Source organism: Salarias fasciatus, chromosome 13, assembly GCF_902148845.1.
Source record: "Salarias fasciatus chromosome 13, fSalaFa1.1, whole genome shotgun sequence".
Classification (NCBI taxonomy): domain Eukaryota; kingdom Metazoa; phylum Chordata; class Actinopteri; order Blenniiformes; family Blenniidae; genus Salarias; species Salarias fasciatus.
In genome coordinates, this window is record NC_043757.1 from 12,222,057 (window position 1) to 12,244,893 (window position 22,837).

At 42.9% G+C, this 22,837-nt stretch overlaps 2 protein-coding genes across 3 annotated transcripts; one reads left to right on the plus strand and one right to left on the minus strand.

Moving 5' to 3' along the window:
• Positions 1–1,266: 1,266 nt before the first annotated feature.
• Positions 1,267–3,682, minus strand: gpatch11 (G patch domain containing 11). The gene is made up of 8 exons (XM_030106871.1): positions 3,519–3,682; positions 3,088–3,314; positions 2,663–2,704; positions 2,448–2,568; positions 2,268–2,358; positions 1,939–2,058; positions 1,664–1,745; positions 1,267–1,583 (listed from the first exon to the last, which is right to left on the minus strand). The coding sequence occupies exons 1-8, from the start codon at positions 3,566–3,568 to the stop codon at positions 1,528–1,530; spliced, it is 789 nt and encodes a 262-aa protein (XP_029962731.1). The 5' UTR covers positions 3,569–3,682; the 3' UTR covers positions 1,267–1,527.
• Positions 3,683–3,775: 93 nt separating this feature from the next.
• On the plus strand, positions 3,776–22,754 carry heatr5b (HEAT repeat containing 5B). Of its 2 annotated transcripts, none has more exons than XM_030106161.1 (36): positions 3,776–3,924; positions 4,958–5,122; positions 5,322–5,533; positions 6,327–6,435; positions 6,898–7,047; positions 7,613–7,784; positions 7,875–8,032; positions 8,123–8,417; positions 10,083–10,238; positions 10,344–10,594; positions 10,703–10,814; positions 10,909–11,061; positions 11,160–11,259; positions 11,339–11,448; positions 11,532–11,695; positions 11,861–12,036; positions 12,136–12,241; positions 12,341–12,531; positions 12,733–12,892; positions 13,004–13,193; positions 13,836–14,005; positions 14,099–14,246; positions 14,346–14,525; positions 14,606–14,860; positions 15,578–15,759; positions 15,833–15,901; positions 16,528–16,707; positions 16,789–17,023; positions 17,242–17,478; positions 17,697–17,824; positions 18,835–18,979; positions 19,124–19,396; positions 19,698–19,922; positions 20,015–20,166; positions 20,512–20,725; positions 21,583–22,754. In XM_030106161.1, exons 2-36 carry the CDS (start codon positions 4,997–4,999, stop codon positions 21,888–21,890), a joined length of 6,192 nt encoding a protein of 2,063 aa, XP_029962021.1. In that variant the 5' UTR covers positions 3,776–3,924; positions 4,958–4,996; the 3' UTR covers positions 21,891–22,754. The 2 variants fall into 2 exon arrangements, with proteins under 2 accessions (XP_029962021.1, XP_029962022.1); XM_030106162.1 differs by having other exon boundaries at positions 8,123–8,372; positions 21,583–21,890.
• The last annotated feature ends 83 nt before the right edge of the window (positions 22,755–22,837 follow it).

Genomic DNA, 22,837 nt, shown 5'->3' on the forward strand with positions numbered 1-22,837 from the left:
CACATTAACTCGCAATGCATCATGGGAGTTGTCGTTGAACTTCTCTGCTCTCAATGCATAATGGGAGTTGTAGTTGAACTTCTCTGCTCTCATCACTTCAAATATTATCAGTTTGTAGGGGTGGGGATGGGGGTGGGGGTGGGGGTGTGGGGGGGGGGGGAGGAGAACAAGGACTTGTTTAAGGTGCCTCCAGGGACACGGACTAATAATTTGTGGCCACAGTTTACAGTTTTATTTCAGATGTCGTGACTGGGGCTCTGCAGTGTAAACGTTTATGGAAGCTTGATCCATTCAAACATCATAAAGTGAACTAGTTGTGTTAGGAAATGTATTTCTATCATTCCTTTCAGAAACAATTCAATTCACATCGCTTTACAAGGAAATAAAACAAAACAAAAAAAACTTGAAAACAACCAAGGAAAGACACACAAGTGAGAATAGAAACTTTAGTAGGATAAAGTTAGAAAATGAAGCAAAATGTATCGCTGAATAGAAAGCCTGATTAAAAAAATTTAATAATTGTGTCAACAGTCTCCAAGTGATCAGGAAGTTTGAGCCTTTTCTATGCAGAGTTTGCATGTTCTTGCAGTACTTCTGTTTTTTTCTCTCCCCTGGATTCTCAAGCTTCCTTCCACATTGCATTTTAGGGTTGAGTGACTACTGATTGTAAAATTGCATGTGAGAGTGATAATCTGTATTTCTGCCTTTGACCATTCTCAGCTGGAATCAGCTCCAGCATCTCGTGATCCCTGGATGGGCAAAGCTGCATGGAGGAAGGATGGTTTAATGATTTACATCTTAGATAGCCTCCCGAAAATGATAAAAGTGAGGGCAGCCTCTGCCAACTTATAAATAGAAAAAACTTTCCATATTGTTCAGTTGATGTACTTATTTCTTGAAGGCTAAATTCATTCTTTCTTGCAGCACACAATTTTCTTTAATCGATAACATTGATTTTTCCATGTCTTTTAGGTGGATTGTTTTCCTCATCATTTAAGTGCAGTTACTAAGTTATTCTACAGAATCCTTAGATTAAGTAGTGTAAAACAGCAACACTAATTTAATATTTTCAGTTGTGACCGTGAAATCATTCACATAAGTCTAGATCGACACTTCCTGTTTAAATTACTTTTTTGGGGGGATAAGGTGACTTTAGATAAAGCTGATGATTTTGAGGGGACTGAAGTGGCACGAGAATGCAAACTCTGAAACAAAGACAAAATAAATGTATGAATGATGACAGCTTTTAGCAGCTTACTGGAGACAAACAAAATACTTTATTTCTTTAGATTAAAAAAAAAACTAAATTCACAAAATACAATACACAAAATTTATTTATTTTTTTTTCATTTAAACACCAAACTTTAAAATGGCATCCAACAAACATGAATAGGGTTGCAGTTTTTTCCCCTCTATATACAAAAATTCAAACAGAATGAAAAAAAAAAGACCTTTACTCCATCGCCCATTTGTCTTGTCTGGTTGCTATTCCATGCAGCCAAAAATGGACTAATTTATCTGAAGAGTTTATTCATGGTCGGCTGCAGTATCCCCAGGACAGTTAGAACACAAGTCATCTTCATCTGTATCAAGAAAGACAGAAACATTAGAAGATGAAAGTAAAACCCACCATATAACTACACTAGGGTGTCATCACTCTTACCATTGTAGGTGGTCCCACACCATATACAGTAAAAATGGACTCCTCTCAAGTAGGATGTCAATATTTGCAGTTTGTCCAAAGACTGGAAGAGATAAGCACATGTTAAAGCAAAACATTACCTTCAATCTCAGTGCAATGTGGTTTGAGCTCTCATGGTGGATTATCCTTCCAACCTTGCATTAATTAAATTATGAAGTAAATACATACAGTATCATTTTTAAGTTTACACAATAGGGCTGCATATTAGTATTAGAGCAAATAAGCGAAACACTAACACTCAGTTCAATAATCTCTTCCTCTTCCTCTTCTTTGGGATCATCTTCATTATCATCATCGTCATCATCATCAGTGTTTGCTTTAGGCCAGTACCAGTCTTCTCTCGGGACCGTTATGCCCTGGAATAAAACACAAGGTGTGACATACCTCAATTGAAGGGTTAACAAAAATTTTAAATGCATTTTTTTTTAACTAATGTTGGAGCTTCTTCATATTCAAGTATGGCAATTGCGTGTAGCACTACTATAGTTGAGGAGATTGTAAATCTGGGAGAAAAAAACAACAGTATCACTGATAAGTACATATTCTTATGGATAATTCCTCAGACCTTCTGACTGTCAAGCTGCTCACAAGTTCGCTGGCTCCTTCTGAGATCACCTTCAATTTTTCTTTCCTCTCTCTCTGTCCTCACTCTTGATCTGAAACGAGAGTGCAAGTTCAAACACACTTGTATTACAGGGCAGTGCTCAGTGGCATCATATATTTCTCAACCAGCGATAAATTTCACCTGAAATCCTCCAGAGATTTGGTCTCATTTTGTTGTTTGGCTCGCACTTTTTGCCGATATTGTTCTAGTTCTTCTTCAGCCTTTCTTTTCTTCACTCCTTCCATCCCAATTCCACCTCTATCTGTTTGAATATAGAAAAAAGAAAAGCAGTGAATTCATCTGTTTATTCACACAAAATGTACAAAGAAATTTGAAATAATAACAAAAATGCCAACCTGTTTTGATATTTAGTGGAATGGGGTCAACCCTCCCTGCTCCTGAAGTGGGAACAGATGTTTATATTTAGAATTTTAATCTGAATACTCTGTCATTGTCTAAAAATAACAAAGTTGCTAGTGCAGTCCATGCACGTGCAACAATATAAACATATAAAAGGGCAGAAACTCTGAAAGAGGTAAAATGCATAAAAGACTCTCAGACATAAGAAAACAACACGCGCACACACACATACAACAGTGAGATCTGTTTGTCCTGTACTGTCTGCTTGAGGGTAGTAGTTGGAACAGAGGGTTGCCAGGTTGGGATACGTCCGAGATCCCATCCTCTGGCAGTGCAATCAGGAAAGTTCCCATAGTGATCTATTTGCATTTGTAAAAACATTTCACGAGAAACGTGAAACAGAAGAAGAGAAGAAACTTGCCCTCCTTCCCGAGGCCTTGCCCAGCTTTGTAACCCATCTTTTGCAGAAGTGCAAAGCCCTTGTTATCATTGCTGATGGAGCTCTGTAAAGCTGTCTCCCGGCTCTCCTTCTCCTGCTCCTTGTAAGTCTTCTGACGGTTCGTAATGTTCTTCTCCTTGTGCAGTGCCTCCTTTTTCATCGCTTCTTTCACCCTCCTCACCATGTTGACACCTGGCTTAACATCTTGACTAGTAGGAAACACAAAATAACATAAACAGTTACTGATACAAAATATAACACGCCAATCACTCATAATCTTTGACAAATTCCACCTCTTGGGGGGGCTGAAAGGTTAAAAGTAGTCAAATTAAATACAATGATGTTCTCAGTAGTACGACGAACTCGAAATCCCATCTCTAAAAATACACACAATTAAACCAGAAAAAGCGTACATTTTACTCAAAAATGCATCAGACATGTAGTCCTCTTCTTCGTCGGACATTATGGACGTATAATAAATAAAAGAAGGGAAGAGAGAAGTATTTTACTGGCTTCAGAAACCTCCGCGAATCGACTCAAATATTTTTGCTCTTCAACATTTACATCCCGACTAGCTACAAATCTTAGAATGTGTCAAAGGTTCCGATGCCTTTAAGAAGAAATCATTTCCCCCAAACAGGCAGGCGCATTAAAAGATAAACAGATAGTATCCTAACAAATAGTTTGCTTTATTCACCGGTTTTTGTTTTAATTCATGACATTGGCGAATCTTCGCATATCTTCGGTTTCAAGTCGGAAACGATTAAAAGTGACACCGTTGCTACTCGTCGTCATTCATCCTGGGTCATCAAAACACGGGTAAGATTAACAATTTGGCTACGAAAAGCAACATTTTCAAGCTTAGGGTTACACTTGAAAGTTTGTGGACTCGGTAAAAGTTGCAAATACAAGTAAATGTTCCTGAAACTCGTTTCCCGTGGCAGTCTACCCGGAATTTAGCTTGTTCCTCTAATGAAGTAGCTAGCTTGTGGGTGGTTGCTAACCAGCTCGCCTGACAACAGCTGGAGGCTGCCAGCTGTCACCTCAGGACCACCACAGTGTCAATACCATCAATGCCGCATACGGCACAGTTTGTGTCACTGGACAAGTCATATTATAAAAATTGTGGCTGTATTTAATGACCCTCTGATGTAGCCTCCTGTCGCAGGGTGATGACTGATGATCTCCGTTGTCGGCACCTAAGTTGACCTGCTCCGATTTGGTTGTCTTGCAGGCAGAAACAAAACACCAAAAATTCAGAGAACTATTAATTTACAGCAGTAGGGTTTGTCTTATTCATTTTCTTCAACGTTGACTTGGTGAGTTTGGCATTTTCGATCAGTCATTGATCCTTTCGGAAGCCATACCGGATTATTTTTGTCATGTAAACCAAAGGTGAATTGAATCCAAATGTATTTTGTCATTGGTGAATTTCATTCCTTCGGTTTTAGACCTAGATTCACCAGGTCTCTTGCTTTAATATTTTTTTTCTGTGAAGAAACCTAATTTATGGCAGATCAGGGTGAGTTTTTTGTGTTGTTGGGTTCACTGTAAAAATGTATTTCAGATCAGAAAGTATTGGCATATATGATCTTGATGTTATGTTCGTCATCAAAATATCATTTTCTAACTACACATTCCTTGAAAATTACTTTTACCTTGGCATCAATGCTTTACCTGCCTAATGAAATGTTTGGTAATTAAAATTATCAAATGAATCTATTTCTGTTGAATGTATCTCCCATCTATAATCTCTTAACTGATAAATAAGAAGCAAATGAATCCTCAGAACCAGGTGTGATCATGTAAGCATCACCATTTTTGACAAACTATGTTCAATATCGCGTTACAGGACCAAGGTTGTACAGCGCTGTGTTTGAAGGTCCTCACCATGGAGCTGGCTCACAGTTTGCTGCTCAACGAAGATGCTTTGGCCCAGATCACCGAAGCAAAGCGGCCGGTCTTCATCTTTGAGTGGCTCCGTTTTTTGGATAAAGTGCTTGTGGCTGCAAATAAGGTGACTATTGAGAGTCTCACATTGCTTTACAGGGTTAACACTTTATTTTTTTACATCCATTTTCTATTTTCAAATGGTCTTTAGTTGGATTGCAAGTTAATTGTGACAAACTGACTCTGGGCAAGAGGCAGTATCTCGTTGCCATTTCATTTTAGAATTATGAAACTCAGACGTTTTCTTTTTTGTCCTTGAATCGTAGGTGGATGTGAAGGAGAAACAGAAGAAGCTGGTTGAGCAGCTTACAGGACTCATCAGCAGTGCCCCCGGACCTCCAACAAGAAAACTTCTGGCCAAAAACCTTGCTACCCTTTACAGCATAGGCGACACTTTCACTGTCTTTCAGACTCTGGATAAATGCAATGAAATCATCAAAAGCAAGGATGACACACCTGCATACTTGCCAACAAAGCTGTGAGTTCAGATTTATTCGTATTTTCATTGGACTACAGAGTATATGAATAAAAGTAAAAGCTCTTCAGCATTGCTTTTAGAGTGGCACTCATATACAGCCGGTCCATCTTGATGGGTATTAGTAGTTAAGCCAAATGTTAATCTGCAGATTGACATTTCATGTTTAAATGGGTGGGATTAAGAATACATGAGCAGATATAGTGCCATATTTCTTATGGGCATTGATGGACACTAAAAGTAGATGAAGCAACATTTTATTTGCAGACATATTGCTCTATATTCATAGTATAGGATTTATTTGTGTTCATAATGAGGTTTAAAACTCAAAAACCTGCTATGATCCTGCTGCAGTGTTTTTAGAATAGCCGGTTAATTGTTTGACTTGCAATCATGGCAAAGTTTTGTATTTAATTTTTGATATCTTATCCACGTGATCAACACTGTGGTTGTTAATAGCTACAAATAAAAAAAAAAATGACACAAAATATCAGAGTTCCATTTAGTTTCTTTGAAATATTTGAAAGCAAATTAAAAATGTATATGTGTAAAAACTTGTTAAGCTTTGTAAATGTTTTATTCTTAAATAGTGCTGATATATATTTTTTCTGCTGAAGTATCAAAAATGGCCAAATAGCATTCAGGATTGTATTATTTGAAGTTCGTGTCCTCTAACTTGAGGGATTTAGAGGAGACTGGTGAATACTATGACAATTAATTAATAGTAAGCTTGGAGATTATTTTGCATCTCATCATGATGTATATGTTAAATGATTTTAAAATGCTCACCCTGCAGCGCTGCTGTGGCCTGTGTGGGGGCTTTTTATGAGAAGATGGGCCGGATGCTGGGAAGCTCCTTTCCAGACACAATTAACAACCTTCTGAAGGCATTAAAGAGTGCAGAGGTATGGCGTTCAAACACACGAGGCTTGCACAAAATGTTTTAGTATGCAAAAGTATTTTTATTTCTTAAATATATCAAGTAACTGATTAGGATGAAGATATTTAGTATAGTTATTCACATTATGTAATGATGTGATCAGTTTGTACTAGTTCTGTAAAGCAGAATGATGACCATTCAGCTCTTTCGGTTTGATTTGGTTTTACAACTTTTTCTTGTGGAGAAACGTTTGATGTATTGTGTATGTTATATTCATATTAATGTTCTGTTAAGTTTTTGGGTACAGAGTTACAGAACAATGATGTAATTACCACAACACGCTGAATCAACATCCAGCTTTCACTTCTCACAATGCTTTTCATGAGGTTATACTGTGTAGTGTTGAACAGTGGCAAATGTTTAACGTAAAGTAGAAGAAACTTGTTTTTCAGCAGTTTTGTTTCTGTCGTTGTCTTTATCAATGCAGTCTCAAGGCAGAGGGGAGATCCTCCTCAGCTTGCAGAAGGTGTTGAGCGGCCTGGGAGGAGCTGCAGCGTCATGCCACAGAGATATCTACAAGAACGCCCGCTCTCTGCTGACAGACAGGTCAATGGCTGTACGCTGTGCAGTCGCCAAGGTTCGTCTCAGAAAGCCGCTCCGTGGTGCCTGGAAGGTTTTGGCTGAAGCGTTGTTCAGTCAAGCGCACAGATGCACTTACTGCGTGTTACATTGACTTCGCTGTAGAGATTCTTACCATGTTAAGAGTTTGCGCTGCGCAGTGAAGTTATCAAACAACCAACGCATGACAATTCAGCAGATTTAACGTTCATTGGTTGACGTCAGCGTAAAGATATTTCAGGAAAGTACAGCTTGGCAGTTTTATGTGATGAGCAGCACAAATGGAATTGTTTTGTGATGCTGCTTTTAGACAGGCTGATCATTTACATTTAAAACTGAAGTCTTCGGTCTTTTTTCATGAAGCACTCAGAGATTAAACATTAGAGTTTGCCCAGTTCGTCATTTCATTTTCTCTTTTCTAAATAATAATATCCTCTTTGGAAAAAAGGTAGAATGCAGTGTTCTGAGAACATTGTTGATGTGTCATAGGGAAAAATCACCTGCATGTGTGTGACACATCTGAAATCATTTCCATGCTGACTGTGGATACTGAGAGGGAGCGCGCTGTCTGTGTTCTCCCTCAGTGTCTGTTGGAGCTGCAGAATGAAGCAGTCTTCATGTGGACCACAGAACTGGAAAACTTGGCCACTTTGTGTTTCAAAGCACTAGAAGGGTCAAACTATGGCGTGCGGGTGGCGGTGGCTAAACTGCTGGGGACGGTCATGGCCACGGCCCTGATGCCCAAACAAGCAGCTGGTGGGTGAAGTGACAGTTTGTGTTATTTATTTACATTTGTTACATTTTTTTTTTCTGTCGCTGATGGTCTCACTTCTTTTTTCTTTCCAGTGATGCGCCAGAATATAAAGCGGGCGACTCTGGAGGAGGTGCTGGAGCTCATGGCCACAGGCTTCCTCCGCGGCGGCTCTGGCTTCCTGAAAAGCGGCGGAGAGATGTTGAAAGGGGGAGCCTCTGTCAGCAGGGAGGTGCGAGTGGGTGTCACGCAGGTGAGGTGAACTCTCGGACACAATTAACACCGAAGAGACTGTGCTGTTTTGATTCTCCCACCTCACGCGCTGACCCTCCGTTCTCCCCAGGCTTACGTTGTGTTTGTTACGACACTCGGTGGTCAGTGGCTGGAGCGCAACTTCGCCACGTTCCTCTCCCACGTCTTGGACCTGGTGTCTCACCCCCGAGCCACACAGACGCACGTTGAGGCCGTGTACTCACGGCGCTGTGTGTCTTTCATGCTACGTGCCACCCTTGGCGGCTTACTCGGAGAGAAAGCGCAAATAGCAGCCGGCAAAGAAATCTGCCAAGCCATCAGCAAGCAAATGAGGGCTGTGGGTAAGGAGGATGGGGGGGAAATATCACGGTTCAGAGCATTACAGAGTAAGTACTCATCCATTATTATCACCTTTAATTCACCTTTCATGTAGTTTCTAATATTCCTGCATGGCTTGTGCTTGAACTGTGTAGAGGTGGCTCTTCTTTTGTCTGTTGCATGCAAAGATGGCTTTATCGGTTTTATTTTTGCTTTCTTTCATGTTTTCTGCCTCCTGGATCACTCCCCCCTTTTTTTTTTTTTTTATTTACATCTTTTAACCACAAGCACTATCATCATAACGTCAGTAGCATTACCCATTGCGAGATCAGCATGTGAATTACTCATGCTTGCATTACCGCACAGGTTTCATGGTGTTTTGACTGTGAATGACATTCTGTTATTGCGTCGTAGTCCCTGAAGAGCAGATAACACAACTTTTCTGACTACTTGCATCTGGCTTACACTTGGCAGAAAAGCTGCATGTGCTAATAAATTCTCTGATACTTAATACAGAGAAGTTAATTTCACCCTACATAAACATGACATAATTGCACGTGTGCTGCTCCAGTTTCTTTTAATTTTCTACATTACATCCTCATATTAATTGTTTTCACAATCATTTCTCACTCAAAAAGGATGATCCTTACTCTGATTTGCCCTGCAACCTACATATATAAAGTACATCCATATGACAATATCTCTCTTTCTCTTTTTTTTTTCTTCGTCTTTCATTTTTTTTAAAAAAAGATGTTACGATGGCGTCTCTCACAACGTGATCCCAGGGCTCTTTATTGTTCGCTCTGTGCTTTGTGTAGCTTTTTTCCGAGCAACTGGATCTGCGAGGCTTCTTGAAATGAGACTTTGATAAATGCCACCGCTTAAATGTTACTAGGGAAATGTCACCTGGAGCCACGATGGGAGTGGGACCTCCTCGTGTATGTCTCTTTCTGTACCCTTCAGTTGAATCCCTGTGTGAAGATCAAATTGAAGCACAGTTCAAGAAGCAGCTGTACTATTCCTTAAGTCACTTGATTGACTCTTTCCTTTCAATCAATCAGCTTTGAATGTTGCTTATTTAGAGCTCAGAGGGTAGAGGTACCTAATGCTATTGTTTATATTTGTCACTTTTATCCGTCTAATTACTGTTCTGTAGAAAAAAAAAACCCCTCAGAGCTCTAAAATTCTGGCAATGTAACAGTGTGATCTTTTATATTCACAAATGGTAGCACTGAGTGGCCTAGTGTGGCGTTCAGGACCAGATTGTTTTAACATTTACATTCATCCATATTCTACATCTTCTTCATTGAACTTAATGTTGTGGGTAGGCTGGAGGTGATCTCAATTTACATGGGTAAAATGCAGCGTGCCCCCTGCAGAGTTTCCTCGATGGTGAAATAGACGACCACACACACATTCTGAGTTACAGTCAGTTTACCTACATCAATTCAACAAATTGAAATCTGGATTGTAGGAGAACATCAAATTTGACACAGAAAGGCCCCCAAGCCCTGAGGCTAACCGGGGAATATTCTGTCATTGGAATAATGGGGGGAAATAACTTAATCCATCAGTGCTACAAACGGTTTTGAAGTAGTAACTGTTTAAATGCTGCTTGATTTTAAATGTGTGGAATTTAGTAATGACTCAGAAATGATTTACTGTCTTATACTTGTACACTAACAAATCCTTAGTAAAGTCTTTTTCCCCCGTTTTGCTTTTGTTTTTTCCAGAGGCTGTAGTGAATGACATCAGTGGAGAAAACAAGGTGGGGGCAGCTGATGTCTCGGCCAGCCAGCACGTCATGGTGTGTGCCCTCAAAGAGTTGGGCAGCTTAGTTCAGAGTTTGAGCGCCACGGCTTCACCGCTCATCCAGGAACCGTCTATAGGTGAGAAACACACAATTCAGAAGTAGGATTGTGTCTAATAGAGTAGTAACCATCAGAGGGAATGAATTACTGGGCCTAAACTGTGTCCCATATCGCCCTCTCCAGGCCTTCTTGACACTGTGACCTCAGTGCTGCTGCACCCGAGCATGGCAGCACGTTTGGCGGCAGCCTGGTGCCTGCGCTGCGTCGCCGTGGCGCTGCCCTATCAGTTGACCCCCTTGCTGGACCGCTGCGCTGAGAGAATCAACAACCTGAAGAGCTCGCCGGAGGCCGTGAGCGGCTACAGCTTTGCCATGGCTGCTCTGCTGGGAGGCGTACACCAGTGCCCCCTCGGCATTCCTCACTCCAAGGGCAAGGTCTGTGTCTTCTCACCATAACCTTTCTCCCTTCTTTCTCTCGGTTGACCTTTTTGTGGGAGCAACGATTTCCTCGTGCAGACTGAATCGTCCGTTTCCTCCCTGCAGTTGGTGGTGAGCATCGCCGAAGATCTCCTGCGGACGGCAGCTCAGAACAGTCGCCTCTCTCTCCAGCGGACGCAGGCTGGATGGCTCCTACTGGGAGCCCTCATGACTTTGGGTAAATATCGGACATTGTATATTTCTTGTCAACCTCCCCCTCCTCACTCTTCGTCGAGGCTGCTTCCCTCACCGTGTTGTTCTGTGTGCGGCAGGTGCCTCGCTCGTGCGTTATCATCTCCCCAAAATGCTCCTGCTGTGGAGGAATGTGTTTCCTCGCTCCCAGAAGGAGCTGGAGGCTGAAAAGGCCCGGGGAGACGCCTTCACCTGGCAGGTGACCCTGGAGGGCCGAGCTGGAGCTCTCTGCGGTAAAGAATGGCAGCTTCAACGTGTTACAGCAGACGCTATCTAATGTCCGGATACACAGTTCTAAGATTGGTCTTTCATTGGTCCCTTTCTTCTTTAGCTATGCGCAGTTTTGTGGCACACTGTCCCGAGCTTCTCACTGAAGATGTGATCCGCAGACTGATGACTCCTATTGAGTGTGCAATGACCATGATGTCACAGTGAGTGCAATGCTTTAATAAACTTTTTTCTTTTTTGTAAGATGTGTAAAATTATTGAAACATTTCAAATGTCTTTCAGTGTTCCTGCAATCATTAAGGTCCACGGCGCTCACCTGAAAGCCAGTGCAGCCATGGTGAGGCTGAGGTTGTACGACATTTTGGCCCTCTTGCCTCCCAAGACTTATGAAGGTAAACGTCACTGATACATTACGATTCACAGGGGTTGGGCTATTTACTAAAGGAGTTTAAACATTTGTAATCGTCTTGTACAGGCAGCTTCAATGCTCTGCTGAGGGAGCTGGTGGCAGAGTTTACTTTGACTGACAACTCGGCCAACACCACCACCTCCTTGCTGCGCTCTCTGTGCCACTATGACGACAGCGTGCTCATGGGCTCCTGGCTGCAAGAGACTGACCATAAGTCCATAGAGGATCAGGTTAGTGAATCATCTGTGATGTGGAAAATCTAAACTAATTTAAGCTAATAGTTTAAATAATCTTTAAATAGATCATTTGATCTTTCACCTTTCTGAAAAAGAAAAAGATATCTGGATGTAAATGTTGATGGTCATTAGTCTGACTGAATCAATTTTGCTGAACAGCTGCAGCCCAACAGTGCATCAGGCAGTGGAGCTCTGGAACATGATCCCTCCTCAATCTACCTGCGTGTCCCTGTCGGGGAGGCCATTCCCGGGCCTCTCCCTTTGGGTGTGTCTGTCATTGATGCTTCAGTGGCTCTGTTCGGTGTGGTTTTCCCTCACGTGTCCTTCAAGCACAGGCAAGCTGTTTGTTTGGTTTTTCACAAAAAAGTCATTGTCAATACTTTCCAAAATATTGAGAAATATTGAGAATTTGACTCAGTTTGTGTGTGTTTCAGACTGCAGATGCTTGACCACTTCGCTGAGTGCATAAAGCAGGCTAAAGGAGTTCGACAACAGGCAGTCCAGCTGAACATCTTCACTGCAGTACTTAGCGCCCTCAAGGTAATAGAAAGTGCAGGTTATCCCCCGAAGGCAGTGTCATATTTAATTGTTAGGATTACCCAGAACTATGAGAAACCATGTGCCTTTTCTTAACTGAAGGGTTTGGCTGAGAACAAGAGCACTCTGGGTCCCGAGGAGGTGCGTAAGTCAGCTCTGGCTTTAGTGATGGGAGCTTTGGACAATCCTAATCCCATCCTGCGCTGTGCTGCCGGCGAGGCTTTGGGCAGGATGGCACAGGTGGTGGGAGAGGCTACGTTCATCGCCAGGATGGCACAGACCAGCTTTGACAAGTAAGTTTGTCTCTTTATTTTCCTGGTTTTCTGGATTTATTTTTTTCCTGTCCAAAACAACGGTAGTCTATAAAAACCGGCTATAAATCCAGAGCTGGATCAACTGTTTTACTGCAATACTTCAGTTTTTTGCTATTTGTCCTGAGATGATTCTGTCCTCCACTTCAAGTTTGATCAGGTGGTTCATATATGCTTTTACAGACTGAAGTCTGCTCGGGATGTGGTTTCAAGGACGGGTCATTCACTGGCTCTTGGCTGTCTGCATCGATATGTTGGAGGAATTGGCTCTGGTCAGCACTTAAAGACCAGTGTCAGCATCCTGTTGGCTCTCGCCCAGGATGGCTCTTCTCATGAGGTCCAGGTACAGTAAATTACTCAGGAGGAAAGGATTGCCAAAATGTGCTCACTGGAGTTTTTTTTTTTTTTTTTTCGTTATGATTATGATTTCTTTCTTTGTTTCATTTTTAACCAGACCTGGGCTCTACACTCCCTGGCTCTGATTGTGGACTCAAGTGGTCCGATGTACAGAGGCTATGTGGAGCCGACTTTGTCCCTGGTTCTTACCCTGCTGCTTACGGTGCCCCCGTCTCACACTGAAGTGCACCAGTGTTTGGGCCGCTGTCTCGGGGCTCTCATCACCACTGTGGGGCCAGAGCTGCAAGGTAATGGGAGCAGTAGTTACAACCCTGCACGTGAAAGTGTGGCCATTACATTGCTCGCTGTCATTAAAGGAGCTCAATGTCAAATTCACAATGTGCTCTTTGTGCTGCTCGCTCTTGAATTTAACAGCGCTTCTCCAATAGAGTGTACATTTACTGCGCCGTCATCTGGATCACGTGGCGTGACTTAAAAGCTGCAGCATGTTTAGCGTTTCTGGGCTCATGTTCTGGTGGGCTTAGGAAGCACTTCAGCGAGTGTTTTGTTACTTATTCCTCTTGCTCCTTCTTTGAGTGGATCAATACACTGTCCTGAAGCACAATCTTATAGTGCAGTACAAAATGGGGGCTGGGCCAAGCTGTAAAGAATGCTGATTTTAGTAGATATGCCAGGAGCTCATTACAAAAATGTTGTTGAGACGTTGCATAACTTGCAGAGTATATTGATTTCAGATTAATAACAAATACATGACATATTGCACCATACGTTGTACCATTTCTTCACCAGCAGGTGGCAGTGGAATCAATTCGGCTTTATTGCGTGCCATCAGTGCACTCTGCAAAGCCTGCAGTGTGTCCTCTAGAAGCTTAATATGTTGTTTTTTGAATGTGTATTTTTGATTTCTATATCTTTTTGTTTTTTCTAAGGCAACGGAGCCACAATTTCCACCATCCGCTCTTCCTGCCTGGTCGGCTGTGCCATAATGCAGGACCATTCCGACTCCCTGGTGCAGGCAGCTGCCATCTCGTGTTTGCAGCAACTGCACATGTTCGCTCCCCGCCACGTCAACCTGTCCAGCCTGGTGCCCTGCCTCTGTGTAAGCCCCGGCCGTGACGCACCACACGCAGTGAAGTTGCAAGTGGTTATAATCTGAGTCGTGATTTCCCGCCGTACCGTGGGTCTCCCGCAGGTGCACCTGTGTAGCTCTCACCTGTTGCTGCGCCGTGCTGCCGTGGCCTGCCTGAGGCAGCTTGCTCAGAGAGAAGCTGCGGAGGTGTGTGAATACGCCATGAGCCTGGCGAAGAGAGCGGGAGACAGCAAAGACAACACCGCGATCAGTGAGAACGGATTTGGGGTCTAATCGGAGCGTTGTGTCTGATGACTAAACCTCTGTGAGATACTGCGGCCTCACTTTGTTGACTGTGTTCTTGGTTTAGATCTGAACATCACGGAAACTGGCCTGGAGGGCGTTCTGTTTGGCATGCTGGACCGAGAGACGGACAGGAAGCTCTGTTCTGACATTCATGACACACTTGGCCACATGCTGTCCTCTCTCGCTGTCGAAAAGCTTTCTCATTGGCTGAAACTCTGCAAAGATGTCCTCGCAGCGACTACAGGTAAACTTAAAAACAACAACAACCTAAAGCTTCTCTTTTTAAGATTCAGTGTCACAAGATGTGTCTCTCTCCTCTTTCAGACGTAGGAGGAGCCGTTACATTCGAGGTGGAAAAAGATGAGGAGGACTCAGAGAAGAAAGATGAGATGGACGACGACACCATGTTCACCGGCCTGGGCGACGACGACAAGTCCAAACCCTCCGTGGCGCCTCGCTGGGTGACGCGGGTGTTTGCCGCAGACTGCTTGTGCCGTATTATCCTGCTGTGTGAGAATGCAGATAAAGCACACTTCGACTTGGCGTCTGCTCGCTCTGCGCAGGCCAAGAACCCCAAAGGTACAATTTATCATGCGGAGAGACGACTGGAGACGAGCTCAAAACTCACTTCGAAAAATTGTGATTGACTTATGCAACCGCTCCATACATTGTGTTCTGTTCTTGCTTTTGTTGTGGCAGGACTATTGTCACTTCTTGGACAAAGTGACACACACACACACACACACACGCACACAGAATTTGTTTGGTAAGATGGAATAAAGAATATTTTCTATGAATCATCAAAGAGCAAGGACATGTTTTGTGAATCGAAGAGCCAGCATTCTTGCAGGTTTCTCTAAAATGTGGAGTGAGGAGGAAGAGCATAGTGACTTTGCAGCTCCTAAATCTCCAAAGCTAAATTGTGGACGGTTTGTCTGTGTGACGGTGTGTTCAACTAATCCCTTGGAAGGTACACTTCAAGCTCAAACTCAAATATTTCTCAGCCACTGAGTTGATGTGGGTGTTTCTAATTCTCTGCAAGCTCAGAGAAATTGGTAAGCCTGATTTAACCACGAAGGGTGTAAAAAAAACAAAACGCAGACATTCATTAGACACTTCTTGTAGCATCTAACATCCCATTAGCAGAGGATTATGAAATTGAATAATAACTGACTGATTAAATTACTGCAAAATGTACCACGTGTATGTTTTGGTTCAGTATTGCTATTCAGTGTTTGGAAAGAGGTTTTACTTCCTTGTTCAGTCTTTGTTTTCCTGTCGTCTTTGTCCATCCAGGCGATCTGCTGGTGCTCCATTTATCTGACCTCATCCGCATGGCGTTCATGGCTGCCACAGACCACAGTAACCAGCTGAGGATGGCTGGCCTGCAGGCCCTAGAGGACATCATTAAAAAGTTTGCATCTGTACCAGAGCCGGAGTTTCCGGGGCACGTTATTCTGGAACAGTACCAGGCCAATGTGAGTTAGTGCACAAGTCCAAAAGTATGAACTCGAGTGCAAAGTTAAATTCATGTAACTTGTGTATGTTTAGGTTGGAGCCGCGCTCAGACCTGCATTTTCACCCGATACACCATCTGACATAACAGCCAAAGCTTGCCAGGTGAGACGCAGTGGATGGGTTGGGTCTGTTATCATTTTCCTGTGCATTCCTGTCTGAGGTGCGTTCCACACAAGTGCAGCAGTGTTCACAGCATCCAGCAGCCAGCTGTGTTATTGTTGGAACTTTTGTTTTTCACATGTATTTCATTGCAATGATAGCCGTAATCCCCTCAGATCCAAGCACTTGTTATTTGTTTGGTTTGATGCTCTTTCCCTTATTTGACTAACAAAGAGTGTGTGAGAGGCGAGGTAGTTTAATGTCCCATTTGTGGAAAGAAATCTTTTTGAAAACACAGATAGTGTTTCAGTCACTTCAGAAAGATTATTTTCTGCATGATAACTACAAAGTATTTATTTTATATAAGAAATATTTAAAATATAACGTGTGTGTGAATATTGCAGGACACAACCAATCGGTTTAAGTGAGCACAGCTAAGCTCTATTTGCATATTGTAAAGCTTTTATAGCTTTATTCAAGGAGACTCCCGCCCTTGACTGCCTGACACCGTATCAACCGTTCTCTTCTGAGGAGGCGTAATCTTATAAATGTGTGTTAAATTTCTCCATCTCTAACATGGCGGTTCTTTATATTCAGATGTCTAACACGGGTTTTAAAATCGTCCGCAGGTGTGCAGTACGTGGATTGGCAGCGGCGTGGTCAGTGACCTCAATGACCTGCGACGAGTCCACAATCTTCTGGTGTCGTCGCTGGACAAGGTGCAGGCTGGGAAGGGCTCATCCAGCCAGCTCTACAGCGAGAGCGCCACCACCATGGAGAAGCTGGCCGTGCTGAAAGCGTGGGCGGAGGTCAGAATGAAGTCCAAACATCGGCGTCTCATCTGGCGTTCGCCAAATGAAGATACAACAGATCCTGACTCTCTTTCTCAGGTGTACGTGGTGGCAATGAAAATCAAAAAAGAGGCCGAATCCAAGCCGGCCAAACCAGTCAGAAATGTAGACGAGGACGAGGAGGACCTGAACGCCGACGTTCTTCCGCCCGACAGTCTCATCACGCTGGTGCAACCGGAGCTGCCCTCGCTGAGCCGCCTGTGGCTGGCCATGCTGCGAGACTACGCTCTGCTCACTCTGCCGGCCGAGTTCTCCAGTCAGCTCCCGGCCGACGGTGCGAGAAATCACTTTCCCCTACTTCCAATGTGATTCTGAACATTTTTGATGAGATGTCATTAAAAACGCCTCTAAAAGTATTGCTCAGTAGGTTAAATAAATATTCAAGCATGCTGACAAAAATAGATTGTTAAAAATTAATGGTTTGCAAATCAATAGCATAATGTTTCCTTTTCAGATGATGTTGGTAGTAATACAGTTTTTTTTTTTTTTTAGGTGGAGCATTCTACACCCCAGAGACTATAGACACAGCGAGGCTTCATTATCGCGGCTCCTGGGCCCCCGTCCTGCATGCAGTGGCCTTGTGGCTGAACAGCACTGGGTTTGGAGCAGGCGAAGAGCAGGAGGACGTCACTCCAGCGCTCTCCAAGGCCGCTGTCCTCCCTCACGGAGGCTCAGCCACGGCAAAGAGCTTTGAGGAGTCTGTCAAAGACCGGATGCATCTAATGTTAGGTAAAGAAACTCCCTCATTGGAATGGAGCATTTAATATATGTCTTGATGTGTTTTAGCCAGTACACAGAAATATGACTTAAAAAAATGCCAAAAATGCAAAAAATATCCACTTGTTTACCCTCTTGACGTCACCCCACATCTGCCGTTTGTGATAGAGTGGATTTCTTTTTAAAGGAGGTTGAACATTCTAAGTGCATTTTTGTGTTTTGTCTCTCAGGTGTCAGCATCGAGTTTCTTTGCTTCCCCCGGCCGGAGGAGCCCATTGAACATGTGATGTCCTGCCTGCAGGCCCTGTGCACTCTGCTGGAATCCCCCTGTGCGAAAACCCATATAGCAGAAGACCAGGTAAGAACAGAGGACAGACTTTAGTCAAGAGAAATATTGTGAAAGATTTATATTGTGAGTGTGGACAAAATGTGTCCTAATCTTTTTATTCGCATTTTATATTTTGAAGCAAATCAAAAAACTAGATTATCATGCAAAAGTAACATTGTCTTTTCATATGAATGTGACAAAATCTGTACTTTAGATTTATCTAAATCTAAAATTTTAGTTGTGGTTGTACTGGTGCATGAACATTTAAAAAAAAAAAAAAAAAAAATATATATATATATATATATATATATATATACTGTATATATCTCAGCATTTGACAAGAGGAGTTAAAAATGAGACTTCTGAAAACTTCTGAAAAGCTTCTTCGTGTATATTTCCAGTGCTTGGTTTGGCCTGCTTCAGTATGAACCTCGCCAACAATGTGTTTGTGACATGAAGGCGGTCGATCTGTGGAGCTGCCGAGGCGCCGTGGACGCCCTGGTTGTTTTGGTGGCCGCCTTCAGCTTGTCTCAGTTATGAAGTGGAGAGTCTCTTATTTCCTTTGGACAGCGTCCCAGAGATTTTCTTGAGGTCAGCTCAGTTGGCTCGGCCAGCCAAGCCCGATATTACCAGTTCTGATTGGTTCTGGCACCGCGGAGAGGTGGAAAGTGATTCAGGTACAGGAAGTCTATCAGCAGACAGAAGCATTTAATGCACTAAAATCTTTCCTGCCAAAGCTCCAGTCATTAAATAATTTGTCTTTTCAATTCACTTTCCACAAATCTGCTGTGATGCAGCATTCTAACACCCTTCACATGGTATTGAGGAACAAAAGGTAAAAGTGACGGTCCTGTGGAAAACTGTCAAGTCAGCACTTTGGTTGTGATTGTTGACTGAACTTGACCCAAGGAAGGACAGTTTAGGTTTTGTACCATTATTAATATTGTCAAGTCATATATTCACAACAGGTATTGTGAGATATTTTGTGTGAGTCAGTTTGATATTTTTAAACATGGAACATTTCATGTTTTCTGTTGTAGCTGCTTGCAGTGGAGCTCCTGAATGTGCTCCACCGGCTGCTTCTGACCCGGGATCCCCCTGCCGTCCAGCTCCAAGTCACTGCTGTGGTGCAGGAAACCATCAGAGCTGCACAGGACCATATGCAGCAACAGAGGACCAACAAGGGTCAGGAACACCACTGATGCATTTAGATTGTTTTGAACAAGTCGGTTAAAATTGATCAGAAAGCCTCTAAATGCATATTCATGGATAGGTCCTTTTGGAACGAAGCTTACTTTCATTAAATTAGGTCACTGTTATGTTGTTTAGGCAAAGAGGAAGAGGAGGAGAAAGAGTCTCAGGCCATCCTGGGGGAAGGAGGAGACACCGGGGAGCTGGTTCCCGGCAAGTCTCTGGTGTTTGCAGCCATGGAGCTGCTCGTCTTCATCCTGGTCCGTCACTTACCGCAGCTTAATACCCGCGTGAAGGAGTCGCCCAGCCATGTGCCGCTCAGGCCTCAGCGACTTCCCGAAGAAAGCGCTCGCCTGGTGGCAAACACGGTTTCCATCCTGGCAGAGCTGCCCTCGCTCTGCTCCCCCGCTGGTGAGGCCCGAGGCAAACTGCAGCAACACACACAGCCTGTGCAAAATATTAAAGGGAAACACACAAAGGCAAACCTTGACAGTGACTCTACACACTGGTAATAAGGCTCTGTTTTCATTTTTAAGACCTTTGGGACTGTAAGCCTACTTTGTTCAGGTGTGTGTATTAGTACGACTTCCTGGCAAAGCTGTGCACAGATAGAACCAGGAATTATTCATTACACTATTCATATACATGTTCACGGTGTGGTTTTACTGTCACGTTGTTCTCGATTTCTCACGGTTTCTTATTCCCTTTGTAGGAAGCATGACCATCCTACCCACAGTGCTCTTTCTGATCACCGGGGTTCTGAGGGAAACTGCAGTAAAGACTCCTGACAGCTCTGTACCCGTGCCTGTATCGGCGGCCCTGCAGGGCATCAAGACCATCATCACCTCTCCACTGGCCCGGGAGGAGAGCATGCAGGCAGAGTGGACTGGCCTCGTGAGAAGCAGCCTCGCATCTGTACTCGAGTACTCACAGCCAGGTAAGCAAAGGATGCTCCAGTGCTGGACCTCAGCTTATGGAGGACAGGCACAAAGGGAAAAAGTGTGACTGTGTTTATTATGCCTGCTTCAGATGAGTCCAGGCCCGACATGGATGAAGTCAGTATGTTGACGGCGATCACACTCTTCCTGCTGTCGGCCAGCGGCGAGCTCGTCGGAGTGACCGTGCTGCAGAAGGGCTGCATAGAGCGCTTCCAGAACGCCCTCAACTCCAGTGATCCCGGGGTGAGACCTCAGCTCGCTCACACAAATAAAGCAGTCGTCTTTGACAATATCATTCCTGTGTTACATGTGTTTCTCATTATCATAAATCCTTGCCTGTCTGTGGTCGCTATAGAATTTAAAAACTACAAAAAGACTTCTGCAGTGCGACATCTCGCGGCACAGGATCCTCCAGCTCGTCACACATTCGTGATATACAGTCAGAAACACACTCGTATTGAACAACTGCCAGATATTTAAAGTCATAAGAGGGTGGCTAATTACTCATAAAAAGTGGAATGGGACTGTGTGTGTGTGTGTGTGTGCAGCTCCGTTTAGTTAGAACTTCTTTGGCTTCTTGTTCCACAGCTTCAGGCTCGGTGTTACCAGCTGCTGCTGTCAGTGTTTCAACACTCCAGCCGAGCGCTCTCTACCCCTTACATTCACGCTCTGGCTCCACCCATGGTGGAGAAGCTGAAGGCGGTGGAGCGCAGTCGGCCTGGGACCGCCGCCGAGCTGCAGGCTGTGAAGGAGGGCATCAGGGTCCTGGAGAATCTGGTCAGCATGGGTGAAGAGCAGAATAGTAAGTGTGTCTCTGCTTAATGGACCAATAAAGGATCATATTTGTTCCATTAAAGTGTTTAGCTCAGTTAAAGTAGCTCTCTAAAAGTATTTAGCTCTGTGCTTTTGGATGTGTGCTGCCAAAGATCAGAGCAGTGAAGCATTAAATGCTAAATTTAGAAGCCCTGCACTGTTTTACTGTCAATTCCTGTATTGATTTCAACATTAGACTGTATTTCACAGGATGTGCCAAATTATTTTCTAAGAATGATGGACTCGTGTGTGTAGACGTACTCTAGTAAAGTTGTGGGGTATCATAAAGAATTATATGCAGTACAGCTTGGTTTGCACAGCATGCATCTTTAAAATTAATTGTATTGATCATATTTAATTCAGTAACTAATGATTACATTGAACAGAATTTGTCTTCCTAGTTGTTTTGCTTTATTAAACAACAGGAATGTTGTGATTATTAGAATAGTCTCTAGTTAAATGATGTTTAATTATTATTTGCTGTTTTCACAGTATTACTAAGCTTGTTGGTGCTACATGTTATTATCCTGTACTTCTTCACATAAAATCATCAGCTTGACGTTTCATTAGTCTACATGTTATGTTATTCATCTTAACTGATCAGGTACATCTTGTGCAGCATAAATATCTGTCTCATCAAAAACTATTTTGCGAACCTTGGAGAAGACAGAGAGTTTTTTTTTTTTTATTCCTAACACTATATATATATTTTTATGTCATCTGTTGATTTGTTTTTTTCTGATACACATTTAACAAAATGAACTGATCTTCCAGCGAGTTATCTGGTGTATTAGTTTCTCATTATTTTTTTGTTTAAGTTGTCTTTCTCTTCTCTCTGTTCAACAGGGGTGCAGTTGTTGGCTCTTCTTGTGCCGACTCTTGTCTCTTACCTTTTGGATGAAAATGCCATCTCCTCTGCTCCCCAAGTCTCCAAAGGCCTGCATGACTTTGCCCTTCAGAACTTGATGCGAATCGGCCCCCTCTACCCAGCTGCCTTCAAGACCGTAATCGGTGCAGCGCCTGAGCTCAAAACGCGTTTGGAATCAGCCATTAGAGCCAACCAGGCCAGCAGCAAAGCCAAAGCTGCAGCCAGACAGGCTCAGCCCGCTGTACAAGCCACACCAACCATTAAACTCAAGACGAGCTTCTTCTAAACTCTCCTGAAGTGCACTGTAAACTGTCACAACCTAAAGTCTTTTGATTTGTGCTGTTTTCTGTGACCAGTGTCCCACATGAAGTGTCTGTATCAATGACAGTTTCTTAAATGTATTTATTTATTCCGTCTCATCTTTATTTTAATGGATGTGTCTCTTCTTCAAGTCAAGAAGGAAAGTTATGTAAATATCATCATAAAGCATCTGAATGTTCACTCACTTTTAAAAAGCTTGCTTTAATGTCGTATTGATCATTTGAATGTATCATATTCAGACTTAATGCACAAGGACATACTTAGCATTTTAATTTCAGGTCATCGACCCCCCACTATCAGAGAAGTTTTATGTTTACTGTGCCATTTTCTATGTGATTTAACATCAACTTGAGCATGGTTAATATTAAATTCTTTACGTTGTAATTATGCGTGTCTCTTTAACGATGCTCATTTAGTGTTTGGCCTTCGGGTCTTATGATTAGCACCAATGGATGTTTATTTCATTACTTTTTTTTTCTTGTGTTTTGTTTGGAAATCATGTTGGATACATTCCTGCCTAATATTCTGGAACAAAAACTGGAAAAAAAAATACTTTTCATCACTTTTTCTTTTTAACAGAAATGTTGTTTTAGTCGTTACAGATGATTAATTTTATTCCTTTTCTGATGGTGTGGGTTTACCTGCTCATGATGCTGGATTGTTTTTGTGTTTGCTTCATATCGCACATGCTGTGTTGCATTTAAATTGATTATTTTGAGAGGTATAGATGGCTTCACGCGCATCACGAGTAAGCTTTTAATCGGCAGATTTCAAACGAAATGATCCACCTTTATTATTTCCAAATGTGAATAAAGTTGCCTTGACCTCACAGGTATATGATTGTATTTTTTTTAATCAATTGTTCAATTGGATTTTGTTCGTTTAATGATCCCTATGCGGGGATGAGATTAT

What these genes read in the sequence shown, in the direction of transcription:
- heatr5b (XM_030106161.1), top strand. Translation starts at nt 4,997, where the DNA reads ATGGAGCTGGCTCACAGTTTGCTGCTCAACGAAGATGCTTTGGCCCAG. An exon ending in ACGGTTCAGAGCATTACAGA is followed by an intron (nt 8,418 to 10,082) that starts GTAAGTACTCAT and finishes TGTTTTTTCCAG; the next exon opens with AGGCTGTAGTGAATGACATC. An exon ending in GCCTGGTGCCCTGCCTCTGT is followed by an intron (nt 14,006 to 14,098) that starts GTAAGCCCCGGC and finishes GGTCTCCCGCAG; the next exon opens with GTGCACCTGTGTAGCTCTCA.
- gpatch11 (XM_030106871.1), bottom strand. Translation starts at nt 3,568, where the DNA reads ATGTCCGACGAAGAAGAGGACTACATGTCTGATGCATTTTTGAGTAAA. An exon ending in TCCACTAAATATCAAAACAG is followed by an intron (nt 2,569 to 2,662) that starts GTTGGCATTTTT and finishes ATATTCAAACAG; the next exon opens with ATAGAGGTGGAATTGGGATG. An exon ending in AGCAGCTTGACAGTCAGAAG is followed by an intron (nt 2,059 to 2,267) that starts GTCTGAGGAATT and finishes GTTTTATTCCAG; the next exon opens with GGCATAACGGTCCCGAGAGA.